The 21,481-nt window shown below is 44.3% G+C and overlaps 1 protein-coding gene and 1 long non-coding RNA gene across 2 annotated transcripts in view; one reads left to right on the forward strand and one right to left on the reverse strand.

The window, feature by feature from the left end:
* The first annotated feature begins 1,844 nt into the window (after positions 1 to 1,844).
* The window catches only part of LOC105463234 (uncharacterized), a 52,653-nt gene continuing 33,016 nt past the window's right edge, over positions 1,845 to 21,481 (forward strand). The window contains exons 1-2 of the long non-coding RNA XR_011608097.1: positions 1,845 to 2,198; positions 3,531 to 3,694. This is a non-coding gene — a long non-coding RNA (uncharacterized lncRNA). The remainder of the gene's footprint in view (positions 2,199 to 3,530; positions 3,695 to 21,481) is intronic.
* The window catches only part of LOC105463236 (zinc finger protein 248), a 113,410-nt gene continuing 111,220 nt past the window's right edge, over positions 19,292 to 21,481 (reverse strand). The window contains exon 7 of the mRNA XM_011710237.3: positions 19,292 to 19,749. Within this exon, the coding sequence (XP_011708539.2) occupies positions 19,636 to 19,749 (114 nt within the window). The 3' untranslated portion in view covers positions 19,292 to 19,635. The remainder of the gene's footprint in view (positions 19,750 to 21,481) is intronic.

Genomic DNA, 21,481 nt, shown 5'->3' on the forward strand with positions numbered 1-21,481 from the left:
TCCGCCTACAGACCTGAAGCAGCATCCACTGGGTGAAGCCAGCTGGGCTCCTGCACTGGATGGGGACTTGGAGAATTTTATATCTAGCGGGAGGATGGTATGTGCACCAATCAGCACTCCGTGTCTAGCTCAGGGTTTGTAAATACACCAATCAGTACTCTGTGTCTAACTCAAGGTTTGTGAATACACTCAATTGGTACTCTGTATCTAGCTAACCTAGTGGAGACTTGGAGGACTAGCACTCTGTGACTCTGTGTCTAGCTCAAGGATTGTAGACACACCAATCAGCACTCTGTCTAAATGGACCAATCACCTCTCTTTAAAGTGGACCAATCAGCTCTCTGTAAAATGGACCAATCAGCAGGATGTGGGTGGTGCCAGATAAGGGAATAAAAGCAGGCTGCCTGAGCCAGCAGCGGCAATGTGCTCCGGTCCTCTTCCACTTTGTAGAAGCTTTATTCTTTTGCTCTTTGCAGTAAATCTTGCTGCTGCTTACTCTTTGGGTCCACGCTGCGTTTATGAGCTGTGACACTCACGAGGAAGGTCTGCAGCTTCACTCCTGAAGCCAGCGAGACCACAAACCCACCGGGAAGAACGAACAACTCCAGATGCACTGCCTTTAAGAGCTGTAACACTCACCACCAAGGTCTGCAGCTTCCCTCCTAACAGCAAGACCATGAACCCACAAGAAGGAAGAAGCTCCAGACACATCTGAATGTCTGAAGGAACAAACTCCGGATACACCATCTTTAAGAATTGTGACACTCACCACAAGGGTCTGCAGCTTCATTCTTGAAGTCAGGGAGACCAAGAACCCACCCATTCTGGACACATGGGGACTTGGAGAACGTTTCTGTCTTGCGCTCTGTGTCTAGCTAAAGGTTTGTAAATGCACCAATCAGCACTCTTGTCAAAATGGACCAATCAGCTCTCTGTAAAACGGACCAATTAGCTCTCTGTGAAATAGATCAATCAGCTCTCTGTAAAATAGACCAATCTGCAGGATGTGGGTGGGGTCAGATAAGGGAACAAAAGTAGGCTCCCCAGGCCAGCAGTGGCAACAGGCTCGGGTCCCTTTCCACACCGTGGAAGCTTTGTTCTTTCGCTCTTTGCGATGAATCTTGCTGCTGCTCACTCTTTGGGTCCACACTGCCTTTATGAGCTGTAACACTCACTGCAAAGGTCTGCAGCTTCACTCCTGAGGCCAGCGAGACCATGAACCCACTGGGAGAAAAGAAAAACTCTGGATGAGAGGAATGAACAACTCCAGACACGCCACCTTAAGAGCTGTAACACTCACTGCAAAGTTCTGCAGCTTCACTCCTGAAGCCAGCGAGACCACGAACTCACCAGGAGGAAGAAACTCCAAACACATCAGAACATCAGAAGGAACAAACTCCAGACACACTATCTTTAAGAACTGTGTAACACTGACTGCGAGGGTCTGCAGCTTCATTTTTGAAGTCAGTGAGACCAAGAACCCACCAATTCCAGACACACTGGGACTACAGGTGCCCACCACCATGCCTGGCTAATTTTTTGTATTTTTCAGTAGAGACAAGGTTTCACCTGTTAGCCACGATGGTCTCAATCTCCTGACCTCGTGATCCACCCACCTTGGCCTCCAAAAGTGCTGGGATTACGAGCGTGAGCCACCACACCAAGCCCTCCTCATCCTCTAAGCTAGCGTGGAACAGCTGGGTGGGCAGACACAGAAAAGCCTGGAGCAGCCCGACTCCTCATCTCAGCATGCTTTATATACTGTGGTTATGCAAATGGGGTTCCTAGAATACATTTTCTAATTGTATGAGAGGAAAATCTCTAAGCCTACTCTGATTGGACTTTGTTATCATGTTCTAATTGTATGAGAGCAAGTCTTAGGACAGCCAATCACGGCATGAGAATAAAGTCCAATCAGAGTAAGCCGAAAAGTTCATCTTATCCAATCAGAACACGTAGTCCAGGAACCCCATTGCCTAAGCTCAGTATATAAAGCATGCTGAGGGTGAGTCAGGTCATTCCAGGCTCTGTTGTGTCTGCCACCCAGCTCTTTCCTCCCGGGCTTAGAGGACAAGAAGAGGGAGACACCTGCTGCACGCTGGAGGCTGTAGGCTGGAGCCTGTGGCACCTTAGCTCACCTTAACTGCTGACAGGATGACGGAGACCATGGTGTGGCCAGAGTGGCAGAATGGTGGCAGGTATGTTATCCAAGGCATCACTTCCCGCAGCTTGGGGCAGTTTTCGGGCCTTTCCTGGGCTTCACTGCCCGTGGCAGGGACTGGTTGGGTGCAGTATCCCGGGCTGCATTGCTGGCAGCAGTGGGGCACTTGAGGGGAGCTATCCAGGACTGTGTTGCCCACCGTGTGGGGGGGATTGAGGACATGATCCTGGACGGATGGGGTCTGCTTGAGTGTGCTATCCAGGGCATCATTTCCCCTGGCAGGGGGCTGGTTGAGGGCACTATCCTAGACTGCCCTGCCTGTGGGGTGGCGGGAGGTGCTGTTTGGGTGCACTATCCTGAACTGCACTGCTGGCAGCAGTGGGGTTCTTGGGGGGAGCTATCTGGGGCTGTGTTGCCCATGGTGTGGGGTGGATTGGGAACACAATCCTGGAGAGCCATGGGCTGGTTGGGTGCACTATCCAGGGCATCACTTCCCCTGGCAGGGGGCTGGTTGAAGGTGCTATCCCAGGCTGCACTGCTGGGGGAAGTGGGGCATTTTTGGGATGCTATCCAGGGCTTCACTGCCTACAGTGGGGGCCCTATCAGGTCCTGCAATGCCCATGTCTGTGACAGGTTGTGAGCAATATAGGTACTACACTGCTGGTGGTGGTGGGGGGGGGGGGTGATTTGAGGGTGCTATCAGGGTTTCACTGCCTGCCAGGGGTGGAGGGATGTTAGAGGCACTGTCTGGGGGCTGCACTGCTGGAAGCAGGAGACAGAGGTGGCAGCAACAGCGGTGGTCTCTAAGGAAGAGGACGTTCTCCTCTTCCTGGACTCTGTATTCTAGAGGGTGACCTCTTCTGCTCATTCTGGAGCACTGTGGATGAACAGCATTTCTGCAGGAATCCTGAGTAGGGCAGAGCTCCCATACCCACCATGGTTCCCAGGCCCACACTCTCTTCTTGTGTTCCAGAAACCATCTGGGATCCCCTGACCCTGGCACAGAGTATCAGGCCCCTCTAGGGGTTAGGGGAGAGACAGGGCCCTGTGGTTTCAGGGGTCAGGAACAGGAACCAGCACTTGGGTGTGGGGGTTGCTAGGTCTGAGTTTCTGATGCTCCCGTTCCCCAAGGTGTTCAGCCCCAGTGGGCCCAGGAGTTCCTGTCTAGTTGGACCTGGCCAGGACCCGGTTTCAGTGAAGACAATCACACCCACCCCAGGCCCCAGTTCCTGGCCAACTTGGGCCAAAAGGAGAGGCTGGACTTCAGAGGGTGGGTGTGACTGCCTTGGTTGAAACCAGCCCCTGCCACCCAGTGGCCAGCATGACAAGGTGAGGCTCTAATGCTACCACTCCCTACATCCTGTTCTAGGCTTTTCTGGCTTTGCCCACCCAGCTGCTCCATACCTGGCTAGAGGAGAAGAAGGAGGAAGCACCAGATGCATGCTGGAGGCTGGAGCCTGCAGATGGTGTGGCTCTGTGGCTCACCTCACTGTGTTTGGTGTCCATGATGGAGACTGCAACTCGACTGGAGTGGTAGGAGGGGGCCAGGGGTGGCCAGGTGGTAGGAGCCTTGTAGGGTGGGCCGGTGCATTGAGGGTGACAGCAGCAGTTGTATTGGCATCAGCACTAGTGGTGGCAGCAACAGCAAGTCTGGAGCCTGGGAAGGGGGACTAGGAGCACTGTGGAGCCTGACCCAGCCTGGAATGAGGAAGAAGTTGCAGGTGCTGTACTCTGGGCCTTGTGTGACAGTGGTGAAGTTGCAGTCAGGCCAAGGAGGAGTCCTCCCTCTTCTCCTGCAGAATCTGGAGTGTCCCTTCCTCCTGCTGGTACCTGAGCCAGGTGAGAGTGGTAGCACTGTCTCATTCTTAACAAAATTCAGTGGGTGACTATTTGTGTATTTTCTACTTGTTTTGGTTGTAATAGTCCTGGATTTTTTCAAATTTCATTAATTGGGGAGGAGAAAATATCATAATAGGCCTTTGTTTTTTCAGATAGAGTCTCTGTCACCCACGCTGGAGTGTAGTGGCATAATCTCAGCTCATTGCAACCTCTCCCTCCCAGGTTTAAGCTATCCTCCTATCTCAGCCTCCTGAGTAGCTGGGATTACAGGCACCTGCCACCACACCTCGCTAATTTTTGTATTTTTAGTAGAGATGTTTCTTCATGTTGGCCAGGCTGGTCTTGAACTTCTGACCTCAGGTTATCCACCCACCTCAGCCTCCCAAAATGCTGGATTACAAGCGTGAGCCACCACACCCAGCCACTTTAATAGACCTCCTAATTTCCTCACCTGTTTTTTCCTTTCTTCCAGTCTCTTTTTCCTTCTCATTATCATCATCATCTTGTTCCTCTTCATTTTCTTATGCTGCTGCTTCTATTTCTTGTTTCTATTCTTGTTTCTCCTTCTCCTCTTGTTTTCTTTATCCCGATCCCTGACCTTAACAAAACAACAAACCAAAATTGAGTTAAAAATAAACTACCTGTGTGCTGTATTTTTAAAATAATTGGCCCATTACTATGTTTTAGAGATGAGAAAAAAGTAGTTGCGTAGTTATTTAGTTATTTGAGTAGCTATGCTTTCATGATCCTGTTAATGTGTTGTAAGTAGTTATTCAAGGAAACAAAAACAGGAACCATCAAATCAAATATTAGTAGCAAACAGCCATTTCGTTTCTCTCACATAGTAGTCTGGAGATACCCAAGAGTCATGGAAGTATTAAGTTCCAATGTTTGAAATCATTAAGTGAACCATAATCCCTTCACCATTTTCAAGAGTATTGTCATCTGCATAGTGAACCTGGTTCATCACCATATCTTTGCAACAGGAAAAGCAAGGGGAGGATCATGCGTATAATGTTTTAAGGCCAACATTCACAACCAAAAACAAGGCTTTATTAACTTTTGCCTTTAACAGCCTGCAGTGTTGAGCCCTCTTTTATTCCTAGTATTACTACCTTTGGTATGAACTTTTTTTAAGTGATTACTCTAGAAGTTTATGCATTTTATTGACTAAAGAAACAAATAATCTGTATTGTATCACTTTTCAAGCCCACAGAAATGCATAAGGCCTATAATTTAGACACTTTTTAATTATTTTTAAGGTTATAAGCCTGCAAAATACTGTTGATATATGTAAGAATATGTATAAATACCACTAGATAGCTTTTATTGAATAAATACTGTCTAGATTTTTGTCCGGAGTAGATTGGTTGCTGTTTCTTTGGTGTGTTTCTCAATACATTGTCTCAATATTTTAAAGCATATAGAAATTTGAATATTGTTTAACCTCATATAGTCCTTTGTTTGTAGGTTGTTTAATATTTCTAAAGACTAATAACATCACAGCCCCCTTTAAGATTCAGCAATATTAATAAAATTTGAAGTATATAGAGTTATAATCCAACAATCCCAGAGGAAAATTGTTAAATTATATAGCTGTAGAGCAGGAAATGAAATCCAGGTTCCAAGCTCTAAGGGGGTCATGAGCTACCATACAAGTGTATCAGTGATGGGCATAGAGTTGGCAAAATTACAGGATTTTTAAAAGAGGGAGCTATGGAGCCTAACTCTATGTGAACATAAATTTTTAAACTGCATTGGTGCCTCAGTTTATCCATCTTTACAATGGAGATAGTACTAAGTTTTTCTTTTTCTTCTCAGTTGTTTGAATTATTTCCCTAGTCTGTCCTGTTGCCACTTTTGATGCCCACATGAGAGGACCTGAGGTAATTTCTGACAGCCTGGGACAGGTTAGGAGAAATCAAAGGTGTCACAAACTCCATTTTAGGAGAAACCTATTTTCCTCATGGAATCCCAAGAACTGTAAGCAGACAGATGCCTCTCAAAATCTAAGACTCTTGTGTTACCTGGCCTTTTTGATTTGGGTGAGCATCAGAAATTAGTAGGGAAGAGAGATACAAAGAAAATTATGGATATGGACATATCCAATTTTACTTATGGTAAGAAAAGTTATGAAGAAAATAAATTTTATATGAGAGAGGATCTTGTGTGGCAAATTCTTTTCCTAAAGTAGAATGACTAGCAAAAAGGGGAATATTGGAAAAGTCAGAAAGTGCAAGCATGTCATAGCTGGTCTTTGAAAGGTGTGATGGGAAAGAAAAACTTACAATTGCTAGATGTTCTCCTGTCTAGCAGTGTTGTGTGTGTGGTGTTTGTATAAAGGAGCACTAATAAATTGGCTTAAAAGGAAATGAAAGCTCTTAAATACTATGCAAAAGCAGTAGAAACTCTAATGCCTTTTATTTCACATGACTTTAGTAATCTTTGGGAAATGAAGACAGTTTCAAAATCATTGGTAAAGTTAAAAAGTCTTCAAAATTTAGACGTTTGGTCTAAATTAAGTCAGGTTAAATTTGCTTGGTGCTTTAATGTCATAAACTGCTTTGACTTTGGAAGATTGTTCAATTTACCTGGTTTAGAGCCATTTGATTTCCAGGTAAGGCTTGGGGACAGGTGGAGTTAGCCATGTGTCGTGGCTATGTCAGAAAGAGTCAGACTTTATCCGCAGTTCTGTCTTGTATCCTAGACTCTGCACCTGGTACGTAATTAAACCTGCTTACACGGAAAAGAAAAACTTGTGTTTTTTATTTTTAAAAGGCATGGGAATATGTTTTTTATAAAACCAAGTTTTGTCTGATTTAGAAAGTTTAAGAATTATTTTAGTTGAAAGAAAACAAAATTTAAGCAAGCTATAGAAGGTTTATGAAAGTTAACTTTGTAAAGAATTCTGTGTGTGAGCAAGTTGACTAAAATTGAAAGGACGGTGATGTTAGATACAATAAATGCAGGTACCCTTCCACTTTATCTTCTATTTCTTCAGTTATAAATATTTACATCTAAAATTTCTAAAAACCTCTTCATTATCATATTAAAACATAACTGTGTTCTCCCTGCATTGCATTCCTTTTTCATAGTACCCTGAAATTTCATTAGTAGATTCAGATTCAGAAGATGGTGGAGAAGCACCTTATGAAAGTGTTCGTAAGTACATTTACTTTAAAGTAAGGAAGGGTTTTCTGTACATGGGTGGTCATAGCTTCATTTGCTGCAGCAAAACACTGGTAAAAAATCAATGTTTATCAATGAGGAATCGTTCAGATAAATGATGACTTGTGCCTTTCAAGTTTCAGCTATTAAAAAGCACTCTCTTTTCATCACTTGCCTTACATTTGGTTCTGGGCCTGGAGTCCTTCAGAGGTTACTCAGAATGGTGGACTCCTGTCTGCTGTGACTAATCCAGACAGTGGCTTCCTATTTCATCCTTTATTATTTTCCAAAACTTTGTGAAGATAATTTCTTGATGACCGATACTCTTGGTTTACTTTGCAGTTAACAATTTCATTCCCTCACTAGATTATCTGTTTGAAGCTGAGGGTTGTATGTGTTCATACACTGGAGGAAAGCAGGGGCAAGCAGCTATACCCAAATGAATTATCTTGCACTAAATGTTCATTATAAGAATGTCAATACATTCATATATGATGAATCTGTCAGTAATGTTTACTTGCATGATTCTTTGTTAAAACTTCACTCACTGGTGATACTGTGCTGGTTGGATCATACGTGCAATTCCTTTTTTTTTATTATTATACTTTAAGTTCTAGGGTACATGTGCACAGTATGTAGGTTCATTACATATGTATACATGTGCCATGTTGGTGTGCTGCACCCATCAACTCGTCAGCACCCATCAACTCATCATTTACATCAGGTATAACTCCCAATGCCATCCCTTCCCCTTCCCCCCTCCCCACAATAGGCCCCAGTGTGTGATGTTCCCCTTCCCATGTCCAAGTGATCTCATTGTTCAGTTCCCACCTATGAGTGAGAAAATGCAGTGTTTCGTTTTCTGTTCTTGCAATAGTTTGCTGAGAATGATGGTTTCCAGCTGCATCCATGTCCCTACAAAAGACATGAACTCATCCTTTTTTTTTTAATATACTTTAAGTTCTAGGGTACATGTGCACAACATGTAGGTTTGTTACATATGTATACATGTGCCATGTTGTGCTGCACCTGTCAACTCGTCAGCACCCATCATCTTGTCATTTACATCAGGTATAACTCTCAATGCCATCCCTCCGCTCTTTTGGTGTTTTGCACATGAAGTCCTTGCCCATGCCTATGTCCTGAATGGTATTATATAGGTTTTCTTCTAGGGTTTTTTATGGTTTTAGGTCTAACATTTCAGTCTCTAATCCATCTTGAATTAATTTTCATATAAGGAGTAAAGAAAAGATCCAGTTTCAGCTTTCAAAAGCCAATTTTCCCAGCACCATTTATTAAATAGGAAATCATTTCCCCATTTCTTGTTTTTGTCAGGTTTGTCAAAGATCAGATGGCTGTAGATGTGTGGTATTATTTCTGAGGGCTCTGTTCTGTTCCATTGATCTATATCTCTGTTTTGGTACCAGTACCATGCTGTTTTGGTTACTGTAGCCTTGTAGTATAGTTTGAAGTCAGGTAGCGTGATGCCTCCAGGTTTGTTCTTTTGACTTAGGATTGTCTTGGCAAGGTGGGCTCTTTTTTGGTTCCATAAGAACTTTAAAGCAGTTTTTTTCCAATTCTGTGAAGAAACTCATTGGTAGCTTGATGGGGTTGACATTGAATCTATAAATTACCTTGGACAATATGACCATTTTCACAATATTGATTCTTCCTATCCATGAGCATGGTATGTTTTTCCATTTGTTTGTGTCCTCTTTTATTTCACTGAGCAGTGGTTTGTAGTTCTCCTTGAAGAGGTCCTTTACATCCCTTGTAAGTTGGACTCCTAGGTATTTTATTCTCTTTGAAGCTATTGTGAATGGAAGTTCATTCATGATTTGGCTCTCTGTTTGTCTGTTACTGGTGTATAAGAATGCTTGGGATTTTTGCACATTGATTTTCTATCCTGAGACTTTTCTGAAGTTTCTTATCAGCTTAAGGAGATTTTGGGCTGAGACAATGGGGTTTTCTAAATATACAATCATGTCATCTGCAAAGAGAGACAATTTGACTTCTTCTTTTCCTAACTGAATACCCTTGATTTCTTTCTCTTGCCTGATTGCCCTAGCCAGAACTTCCAACACTATGTTGAATAGGAGTGGAGAGAGAGGGCATCCCTGTCTTGTGCCAGTTTTCAAAGGGAATTTTTCCAGTTTTTGCCCATTCAGTATGATATTGGCTGCGAGTTTGTCATAAATAGTTCTTATTATTTTGAGATATGTTCCATCAGTACCAAATTTATTGAGAGTTTTTTTTTCATGAAGGACTGTTGAATTTTGTCAAAGGCCTTTTCTGCATCTATTGAGATAATCATGTGGTTTTTGTCTTTGGTTCTGTTTATATGCTGGATTACGTTTATTGATTTGCATATATTGAACCAGCCTTGCATCGCAGGGATGAAGCCCACTTGATCATGGTGGATAAGCTTTTTGATGTGCTGCTGGATTTGGTTTGCCAGTATTTTATTGAGGATTTTTGCATCGATGTTCATCAGGGATATTGGTCTAAAATTCTCCTTTTTTGTTATGTCTCTGCCAGGCTTTGTTATCAGGATAATGTTGGCCTCATAAAATGAGTTAGGGGGGATTCCCTCTTTTTCTATTGATTGGAATAGTTTCAGAAGGAATGGTACCAGCTCCTCCTTGTACCTCTGGTAGAATTCGGCTCTGAATCCATCTGGTCCTGGACTGTTTTTGGTTGGTAGGCTGTCAATTATTGCCTCAATTTCACAGCCTGCTATTGGTCTATTCAGGGATTCAACTTCTTCCTGGTTTAGTCTTGGGAGAGTGTAAGTGTCCAGGAAATTATCCATTTCTTCTAGATTTTCTAGTTTATTTGCATATTGGTGTTTATAGTATTCTCTGATGGTAGTTTGTATTTCTGTGGGGTCGGTGGTGATATCCCCTTTATCATTTTTTATTGCATCTATTTGATTCTTCTCTCTTTTCTTCTTTATTAGTCTTGCTAGCAGTCTATCAATTTTGTTGATCTTTTCAAAAAACCAATTCCTGGATTCATTGATATTTTGGAGCATTTTGTGCATCTCTATCTCCTTCAGTTCTGCTCTGATCTTAGTTATTTCTTGCCTTCTGATAGCTTTTGAATGTGTTTGCTCTTGCTTCTCTAGTTCTTTTATTTGTGATGTTAGGGTGTGAATTTTAGATCTTTCCAGCTTTCTCTTGTGGGCATTTAGTGCTCTAAATTTCCCTCTACACACTGCTTTAAATGTGTCCCAGAGATTCTGCTATGTTGTATCTTTTTTCTCATTGGTTTCAAAGAACATCTTTATTTCTGCCTTGATTTTGTGATGTACCCAGTAGTCATTCAGGAGCCGGTTGTTCAGTTTCCATGTAGTTGAGTGGTTTTGATTGAGTTTCTTAGTCCTGAGTTCTAGTTTGATTGCGTTGTGGTCTGAGAGACAGTTTGTTATAATTTCTGTTCTTGTACATTTGCTGAAGAGTGCTTTAATTCCAACTATGTGGTCAATTTTGGAATAAGTGCTATGTGGTGCTGAGAAGAATGTATATTCTGTTGATTTGGGGTGGAGAGTTCTGTAGATATCTATTAGGTCCGCTTGGTGTAGAGTTGAGTTCATTTCCTGGATATCCTTGTTAACTTTCTGTCTCGTTGATCTGTCTAATGTTGACAGTGGGGTGTTGAAGTCTCCCATTATTATTGCATGGGAGTCTAAGTCTCTTTGTAAGTCTCTAAGGACTTGCTTTATGAATCCGGGTGCTCCTGTGTTGGGTGCATATATATTTAGGATAGTTAGCTCTTCCTGTTGAATTGATCCCTTTACCATTTTGTAATGGCCTTCTTTGTCTCTTTTGATCTTTGTTTGTTTAAAGTCTGTTTTATCAGAGACTAGGATTGCAACCCCTGCTTTTTTTTGTTTTCCATTTTCTTGGTAGATCTTCCTTCCTCCCTTTATTTGGAGCCCATGTGTGTCTCTGCATCTGAGATGGGACCCCTGAATACAGCAAACTGATGGGTCTTGACTCTTTATCCAGTTTACCAGTCTGCGTCTTTTAATTGGACCATTTAGTCCATTTACATTTGAGGTTAATATTTTTATGTGTGAATGTGATCCTGTCATTTTGATATTAGCTTGTTATTGTGTCCATTAGTTGATGCAGTTTCTTCCTAGCATCGATGGTCTTTACCTTTTTGCATGTTTTTGCAATGGCTGGTACCCCTTGTCCCTTTCCATGTTTAGTGCTTCCTTCAGGGTCTCTTGTAGGGCAGGCCTGATGGTGACAAAACCTCTAAGCACTTGTTCATCTGTAAAGGATTTTATTTCTCCTTCACTTAAGAAACTTAGTTTGACTGGATATGAAATTCTGGGTTGAAAATTCTTTTCGTTAAGAATGTTGAATATTGGCCCCCACTCTCTTCTGGCTTGGAGGGTTTCTACCAAGAGATCTGCTGTTAGTCTGATGGGCTTCCCTTTGTGGGTGACCCGACCTTTCTCTGTGGCTGCCCTTAACATTTTTTCCTTCATTTCAAGTTTGGTGAATCTGACAATTATGTGTCTTGGAGTTGCTCTTCTCAAGGAGTATCTTTGTGGCATTGTCTGTGTTTCCTGAATTTGAATGTGGGCCTACCTTACTAGGTTGAGGAAGTTCTCCTGGATAATATCCTGCAGTGTGTTTTCCAACTTGGTTCCATTTTCCCCCTCACTTTCAGACACACCAGTCAGACATAGATTTGGTCTTTTCACATAATCCCATATTTCTTGGAGGCTTTGTTCATTTCTTTTTCCTCTTTTTTCTCTAGACTTCTCTTCTCGCTTCATTTCATTCATTTGCTCTTCAATCATTGATACTCTTTCTTCCAGTTCATTGAGTTGGTTACTGAAGCTTGTGCATTTGTCACATAATTCTTGTGTCATGTTTTTTATCTCTATCCGTTCACTATGGACTTCTCTGCATTGATTATTCTGGTTATCCATTCTTCCATTCTTTTTTCAAGATTTTAGTTTCTTTGCCCTGGGTACGTAGTTCCTCCTTTTGCTCTGAGAAGTTTGATCAACCGAAGCCTTCTTCTCTCAACTCATCAATGTCATTCTCCATCCAGCTGTGATCCATTGCTGGCAATGAGCTGCATTCCTTTGGTGGGGTGATGTGCTCTGATTTTTTGAATTTCCAGCTTTTCTCCCCTGCTTTTTCCCCAACTTTGTGGATTTATCTGCCTTTGGTCTTTGATGCTGGTGACATACTGATGGGGTTTTGGTGTGGGTGTCCCTTCTGTTTGTTAGTTTTCCTTGTAACAGTCAGGACCCTCAGCTGCAGGTCTGTTGGGGTTTGCTTGAGGTCCACTCCAGACCCTGTTTGCCTGGGTATCAGCAGTGGAGGCTGCAGAAGAAAGAATATTGCTGATCAGCCAGTGTTGCTGTCTGATTCTTGCTCTGGAAGCTTCGTCTCAGGGGTGTACCCCACCATGTGAGGTGTGAGGTGTCAGCCTGCACCTAGTGGAGGATGTCTCCCAGTTAGGGTACTCAAGGCTCAGGGAGCCACTTGAGCATGCAGTTTGTCCGTTCTCAGATCTCAACCTCCATGCTGGGAGACCCACTGCTCTCTTCAAAGCTGTCAGACTGGATCATTTACATCTGCAGAGGTTTCTGCTGCTTTTTGTTTAACTATAATACCCTGTCCCCAGAAGTGGAGTCTACAGAGGCAGGCAGGCCTCCTTGAGCTGTGGTGGGCTCCACCCAGTTTGAGCTTCCCAGCGGCTTTGTTTACCTACTTAAGCCTCAGCAATGGCGGACGCCCCTCCCCCAGCCTCACTGCTGCCCTGCAGTTAGATCTCAGACTGCTGTGTTAGCAATGAGGGAGGCTCCGTGGGCGTTGGACCCTCCCAGCCAGGTGTGGGATATAATCTCCTGGTGTGCCGTTTGCTAAGACCCTTGGTAAAGCACAGTATTAGGGTGGGAGTTACCCAATTTTCCAGGTGTTGTATGTCTCAGTTTCCCTTGGCTAGGAAAAGGGATTCCCTTTCCCCTTGTGCTTCCCAGGTGAGGAGATGCCTCGCCCTGCTTCAGCTGTCACTGGTGGGGCTGCACCAGCTGATCAGCACCGATTGTCTGGCACTCCCCCAATGAGATGAACCTGGTACCTCAGTTGAAAATGCAGAAATCACCCGTCTTCTGTGTCACTCGTGCTGGGAACTGGAGGCTTGAGCCGTTCCTATTCAGCCATCTTGCTCAGGATCTACGTGTGATTCTTATGCATTGGAATTGCATTCAAACCACCAGTGCCTACCTACTCAATTTTTGTTGCCTTTTGATTGAAAACACTTGTGAATGTTTCCCCTGCATGCAAATATGGGAACTGCAGTTTCTTTCTTAGTAGAAACTCTTTGGCATTGAAATGCCATAATAAGATACACAGCTATCAATGGGCAACAATTCACTGTTGGTTAGGAATTTACATTGGTAATTTTCATATTCTTTATTATCCAGACTTTGTGCATAGAAAATGAAACTATTTAATTTCTTTTCTAGAGGAATTATGCAATATTGCTATTATCAAACCTGACACTGTGATTAGTAGAAAAGGTCTAGAAATTAAAAAGAAAAGTAAGTAATATTTTCCAACTATTGTTAAATTAATTGCAATATAATAACCTCTTAATTGTCAATTTGGAGACGAAGTTATCATTTAGAGTGAAATAGAACATAATGCGTTGCTGGTGCTAGTTACCGCTAAAGCCTTTGAGCACTTTATATGTTTACAAAGGCTTGGTCTACTCATGTGTCCTTCTGTAAATAATCCTACTCTACCAGCCTCCCATGTGAATTTCAAAAATTGTAATTCTTGCCTTAAATTGTAACAAATGTTCTTCTTATTTAATTATATGTAAAGCAATCTTGTTATAAACTCACATTAGCTTGCCTCATTCCCTGTATGTTTGTTCCAAAATGTATGGACCTTTTCAATATATGATAGCTTAAGGATGCATTTAATAGTTTGTTTCAGAACCAAAATAAATCTTTTATTTTATATGCAGTAAAATTACATTCAAATTCAGAGGTCAGAAAAATTCTCCTGTAAAGGGTGAAATAGTAACTATTTTCAGGTTTGCTCAGCATGTGATCTCTGACAACTGAACTCTGAAGTCATACCAAGACAGCAGCAATAAACAATGTGTCAATGAATGAGTGGAGCTATACTCCAATAAACTTCATTTACAACAAAGCAAGTGGTAGGCCAGATTTTGACGGGAGGCTGTAGTTTGCTGACCCCTGAATAATTACTTTGTCTTGAAACAACAAAGTTGAATTGAAATTTGAAAGAATGTTGAAGCGGTACCATTCATCTAGAGTGATACTTAACAGAGGTTCGTCCTCTCACACCAGGGAAATCAGGGACATGGACACACAGAAAGTGAGTTTGAGTGGAGGATTAATAGGCAAAAGAAAGAAAAGAGAATAGTTCTCTGTCCTCCAGAGAGACAGAGGCTTCCAGTTTCATGGTGAAATGCACAGGGTTTTATAGAAGAGCTCGAGGAGGTGGTGTCTGATTTACACACGGCCGGAGAGATTGGTTGGACCAGGTGTGATGTTCGCAGAGCACACAGAGAAGCTGGTCATCCCACCCCAATCTTGTATTATGCAGATGGGGTCTTCACCTGACTGGCACCATATTGTTCGTTCCTTACTGTACATGTGGTTGACAAAGAAAAGGGAAGATGGAGCCACTGTGTTGAACGTGCATTGATCGTGCTGAACATGCCTGGCTCCCAGGAGGCCTTTTCCTATTGGCACAGCTGCTAGCATTCACCTGTGCAAGCTTGTCTATGTCTGCAGCTCGATTTTATAGCATGCTGTTTGTTAGAAAATAAATGATTTCAGGGCTGCTTTTTATTAAAAGGAAAACGTTACTGAGGACTTCTTTACCCTCACTATCTGCCTAAATTTCTTTTGTCTTTTCTTTTTCTTTTTTTTTTTTGTTTTTGTTTTTGTTTTTGTTTTTGTTTTGTTTTGTGTTTTTTTGAGATGGAGTCTCACTCTGTCAACCATAATGGAGAGCAGTGGTATGATCTTGGCTCACTGCAACCTCCGCCTCCCAGGTTCAAGTAAGTCCCTGCCTCAGTCTCCTGGGTAGCTGGGACTATAGGCGCATACCACCACGCCTGGCTAATTTTTTTTTTTTTTTTTTTTTTTTTTGTATTTTAGTAGAGATGGGGTTTCACCATGTTGCCCAGGTTGGTTGCGAACTCCTGAGTTCAGGCAATCCACCCATCTTGGCCTCCCAAAGTGTTGGGATTACAAGCATAAGCCACTGCGCCCAGCCAAGAGATGTTCTTCTGTTTGTGGATTTATTAGGGTTGACTCATTGTGGCCAACAAGGCTTATCAGGGACAGGGATCAGTGCTTCGGTGGCACTGGTAAAAAGAAGCTCATAAAATGGCTTTCAGGTTTAGCTAGTTCTCAGCTGGGCACGGTGGCTCACACCAGTAATCCCAGCACTTTGGGAGGCCAAGGCAGGTGGATCACTTGAGGTCAGGGGTTCAAGACTAACCTGGCCAACATGACAAAACTCTGTCTCTACTAAAAATACAAAAATTAGGCTAGGCAAGGCTGAGGCAGGTGGATCACAAGGTCAAGAGTTCAAGACCAGCCTGGCCAGCATGGTGAAACCCCATCCCTACTAAAAATACAAAAATTAGCCAGGCACGGTGGCTCGCGTCTGTAGTCCCAGCTACTCAGGAGGCTGAAGCAGGAGAATTGCTTGAACCCAGGAGCCAGAGGTTGCAGTGAGCTGAGATCACGCCACTGCACTCCAGCCTGGGCAACAGAGTGAGACTCCGTCTCAAAAAAAAAAAAAGAAAAAAAAAGCCAGGCATGGTGGAACTGCCTGTAATCCCAGGTACTTGGGAGGCAGAGGCAGGAGAATCACTTGAACCCGAGACATGGAGGTTGCAGTGAGCTGAAATCACACCACTGCACTCTGGCCTGGGTAACAGAGTGAGACTCAGTCTCAAAAACAATAAAAATTTAAAAATAACAATTAGCTTGTTCTCATGTCATTGTGACTGTGGCGAACCACACTGCCTCCAGCACAGTGATATTGTTTAATTATGTGACACAGTCTCTAAAACGAGGTGTTGTTAAAGAGACCTTGTAAAATTGTCTTGTATACAACTCCCCAAATATTAGGAATATAGTTCCATTGGACACATGTGCAGTAAATATTTATTTGAAAATGGAAAAATCTAGCTAATTGGATATACACAAGTTATTAAAATAATTCAAACTTTAATTTCTTTTTGAATATTGCATTTTCTTGTTTATTCTTTCGCAATTAAACACAATCTGAAGCTCAGTTGATTATCATTATTTGGGATTGAAATCACCAGTGTTTCAGGTAAATCATGTTAGGGCTAAGTGGGACTCTGAGAAGGGCTCATTTTCTCTGTAGAAATCATTACTTAAGAGGTGCTTAGCTGGTTCAGTCGGCTCGGGCTACCATGACAGAATACCAAAGACTGAGTGACTTCAACAACAACTTGGATTTCTCACAGTCTGGAGGCTGAGGTCCAAGGTCAAGGCACTGGCCGATTAGGTTCCTGATGAGGACCCCTTCCTGGTTTAGAGAGGGCACCTTCTCAGTGTGTCTTCACATGGCAGAGGGAGAGGAAGAGAGAGGGGGTGGGAGGAGAGAGAGTGTCAGAGGGAGAGAGAGAGAGGAGGGAGAGATAGGGGTGTGTGAGGGGAGAGAGAGAGTGTCAGGGGGAGAGTGAGGGGGAGGGGGAGAGAGGTCTGGGGAGAGAGGGACAGAGAAAGTGGGAGAGTGGCAAGGGGAGAGAGTAAGAGAGAGAATGAGGGAGGCAGGAGAGAGAGGGACAGAGAGAGGATGACTGAGGGTTCTGCCCCCTTCCTCTTCCTTTTAGAGCACTGATCCCACCATGGGCCCCCCAGCTTATGAGGTTAGCCTCATCTAACCCTCATTTTCTCCCCAAGGCCCCATCTCTAAATACCATCACATTAGCGGTTCAGACTTTGACATGAATTTTGGGGGGATGCAAATATTTAATCCATGTCCAAGGCAACACTGAAGGATCATCTGACAGCTGAATTGGGTCTCCCAGGAAATCCTACTTTGAAACCCTAAACCCTGGAACCTCAAATTATGACTGTATTTGGAGATACGGTCTTTAAAAAGATAATTAGTGTAAAATGAGGTAATCTGGCTGGTCCCTAATCTATAGGACTGATGTGCTGATATGAAGAGGAGATTAGGACACAGACACACACGGATGATCCTGTGAGGTAACAGGGAGAAGATGCCGTCTGCAAGCCACGGGGATAGGCCTCAGGAGGAACCAGCCCTTCCCACACCATGATCTCAGTCTTGCAGCCTCCAGGACTGTGAGAAAGACATTTCCGCAGTTTAAACCTCCTGTCTGTGGTGCTTTGTGATGGCAGCCCTCACGTACAGCTATACCAGGCTGGAGAAGCATGGCTCAGCCTTGAAGAAGTAGCAGAGAGACCACAGAGGTGAAGGCAGATGTGGGGTGGGCATCAAGCCAGTTCCCTCAGCTTTTCTGTACCCCCTTAGCTCCTGCCGAACCTGGAGGCCTCTCCCAGCCTGATGGGAAATTGGCTGGGTTTAGTTCTAATAGAAACCGGGGCAACTTTCTCACAAACATGCAGGCAGCAAAAGCACAGAATATACAGTCGCCTGCATCAATGTCATTGGGCAAAGTGAAGCACAAACTCACCCGCACTAGCCTGCCCAGTGCAGCTTCAGTGTCCCCACTGCAGCCAGGGCAGGTCAGGCCTGTGTGTGTATTTGGGCCGGGACTGGAGTGGGGATTAAGGTTGCAGTGGTCAGCAGGTGGGCAGGGAGGTGAGGGCAGTTTGCAGGGACCAGCAGGTAAGGCAGACAGAGAACTGCAGACACGGAGAAGTAAATGAGGCTGCAAATCGCAGTGCAGAGGCATCTGTGGGGCTTGTTTTTGGAAGGCTGAGGATAAATGAGTCATGCGTGTGGTCTCAACTATGCTTCAGGACAGTCACTGAGTCAAAGATGCTCACTCTGACCCAGGTGGCTAGCTGCTTCTGGCTGCCTTAGAACCTTCTAAGATCCCACTGGAAATTCTCTGGGCCTAGTGGCAAGTGGTCCCCAGTTGTCAGGACTCACGGCTGCAGGCTCATTCCCTAGGCTTAAGGCTACCATCCTGCTAATGAGGCACTGATTAATTGGAGTCTTGTCCCATCTGATCATAAACTGATGTTTTGAAGTCTTAAAAAACAAAATAAAAGCCAGGCATGGTGGCTCACGCTGTAATCTCAGCACTTTGGGAGGCCAAGGCGGGTGAATCATGTGAGGTCAGGAGTTCAAGACCAGCTTGGCCAACATGGTGAAACCCCCATCTCTACTAAAAGTAGAAAAATTAGCCAGGCGTGGTGACAGGCACCTCTAATCCCAGCTACTCAAGTGGCTGAGGCAGGAGAATCACTTGAACCCAAGAGGCAGAGGTTGCAGTGAGCCGAGATTGCACCACTGCACTCCAGCCTGGGCGACAAGAGCGAGAATCCATCTCTAAATAAATAAATAAATAAATAATAACAAGCACTTACTGTGTGCCGGGTGGCTTGTTTGGGGTTGAAAGCGTAGACGTGAATAAGACATCCTTAATCAACCAGAGGAGTTGATTCTTTTGGAGGGAAGGGGTCCCAGGTAGCTGGTTGTGCAGGGGATCCTTGTAGCTTGCCAAGGCATAAAGCCCACTTTCCAGGAAGCCAGACGCACTGGGTAGTGCCCGGCCCCATCTCTCCATTGACCCTGTGCTTTACAGGGGGTCTGACTGAGGGAGGGCTCTTTTATTTGGCACTTAGCACTGCTTGTGAACTTGCCAGCTTCCCTGCCTGTTTACCCTCACTGGATTGAATGTTCCTTAAAGTTTAACGTAAAAGAGTTTATGTTAAATAAGACAGAGGTCTTGTTCACTTCTTCTAGTGCATTGCGTGGAATAGCATATTTGTTAAAAAATGAAAGAGAGATTTCATGAACTTCATTAACTAAAAATCACACAACATACACATTTAAAAAGGAATTTTCCTCAAAGGTTTATGGGCTGCAAAGTGGCCATCCCAACAGGCTGGGAAGCGTAGCCCACCCCAGAGCCTTCGAGGCAGAACTGTGAGGGAGGGGAGTGTGGCATGGGGATCCATGCCGAATGGATTCAAGCATACATATTCAACAAATTAAAGGAGGAGCTATGAATATTCAGGAAGGGGATCCTGGCACATGCATGATGGACAAACATGCATGTTACATATAAACCAAGTTCACCTTGGGGTGGAAACCTAACATTTAAGTGTGTTATGGTTGGGCTATATACATCAAAAGGTCTTCTTAGGACAACCAAGCACTCAAGGGCACAGCCTCTGTAAAGCGGCTGGAGCCAGTCCACAGTTGGCAGTCTTTTTATCAGGAGAAAGTCACTCAGTCTCTTGTCTAATCAAAGCTGTAGTCATGGCTGGTGGAATGGGGTTCAGTTAGGCGGCGTCTGATGGTTGGTGAGCTGTAACTGCTACAACACTGTTTATCTCGAGGCCAGGGCTTGTTTAGCTGCCAGAGAAATAGAAAAATCTTGTGAGAGTTAGAACACAGTTTACTCCATGCACATTCTAGGGTGCATGTCTTAACCCTGACCTGGCGCAGCGTTAGGTCCTGTGTGTAATTTTGGTATCTTATTGCCACAGAGTCTCCTCCATCAGTCTTGTCTTTGTTCTGACATTACTGCTGGTCAGTTGTGTCTAAACCACAAAAGGGTGAGGTATAATGAGGCCTGTCCCACCTTCCATCTCATCATGGCTGGGAAGTCAGTTTTAAGGTTTCTCTGGGGTACCCTTGTCCAAGAGGGGATCTGCCCAGTCGGTTGAGGGGCGTAGAATTTTATTTTTTTAGTTTGCACCTCTCGGTGGTGAAATCTGCAGAGGGAGCACCTGTCAGGCGCTGGGGCCGGGGGTCCTGGGTTGGACCTGCGGAAGTTCACAGTGATGCTGAGTAAGGACACACCGTTCTGGGATGGAATCCTGGCATGGTGAGCCGTGCCACATGGAATGTGTTTGCATCAAGAAGGGTCATTTAGGGATTTTCTTTCTGCTATGAGCTGCAGTCCCTTCACTTCATCAGTGGGACTTTCCTTCCAAGAGCCTGGGGAGAGCAACTGCTACCTCGGAGCAAGGTGGGGGAGGGGGGACAGCAGCTGCAGACTCAGGGTCAAAAGGCAGGCTGCCCCCGTCAGGATTTGCGTGGCAGGCAAATACCTGGACCCCCCATGGCCACGTAGACAGCGCTGGAATCACTCGGGGTGAAGATCAGGTCCACAGGACACAGCTCAGTCTGAGTTCTCTACTCCATTTCCCCAGCACAACTAGGAAGTCAGAGTTGTGCCGGGACCCCAGGGACTGGGGGAGGCAAAGCCAATGGGGACAGGGAGGTTAGGGGCCATGAGGGAGACACAGCATCCCAAAAACATTCAAATAAACAACCAGAAAATCAGAGCAACACCGAGTGAGAAGAGGATCCAAGGGCAGGCAGGCTGTTGTGTATGCCAGCCTGATCTGTGGCACGGTTTGCAACAAGGAGGTTCGCACCGTTGAGTGACCCTAGAGGATGTGCGGACCTCTCACACTTAACTAACGGACACAGGGCAGGTGTGGTTTTGAACCACAGGAAGACATTTTACATTTCATTTATTTGTTCATTCTTCCAATAATTATTTTCGTGATAACCTTTTGTTCCTGGGAACTTTCCCTGCTTCTGTCAAGAATGATACGTTTGAGAATTTTTATGCTTCAGAATGTTTATTTATTTATTTCTGAGACAGGGTCTCACTCTATTGCCCAGGCTGGCATGCAGTGGCACAATCTAGGTTCACTGCAGCCTCCACCTCCTGTGCTCAGTGCATCAGCCTCCCAAGTAGCTGGGATTACAGGGGTGCACCATCACGCCAGACTAATTTTTGTATTTTTAGAGACTGGGTTCCACCATGTTGGCTAGGCTGGTCTCAGACTAGACTCAAGTGATCCTCGCACCTCCGCCTCTCAAAGTGCTGGGATTATAGGTGTGAGCCACTGTGCCTGTCCTAGAATATGCTTTTTTTCTTTAATAATTTTTTTTTTTTTGACATGGAATCTCACTCTGTCACCCAGGCTGGAGTTCAGTGGCGCAATCTCAACTCATTGTAACCTCGTCCCCGGGGTTCCAGTGATTCTCCTGCCTCAACGTCCAGAGTAGCAGGGATTACAGGCACCCGTCACCATACCCTGCTAATTTTGTATTTTTAGTAGAGGCG

Source organism: Macaca nemestrina, chromosome 9 (genome assembly GCF_043159975.1).
Source record: "Macaca nemestrina isolate mMacNem1 chromosome 9, mMacNem.hap1, whole genome shotgun sequence".
In the NCBI taxonomy this organism is placed as follows: domain Eukaryota; kingdom Metazoa; phylum Chordata; class Mammalia; order Primates; family Cercopithecidae; genus Macaca; species Macaca nemestrina.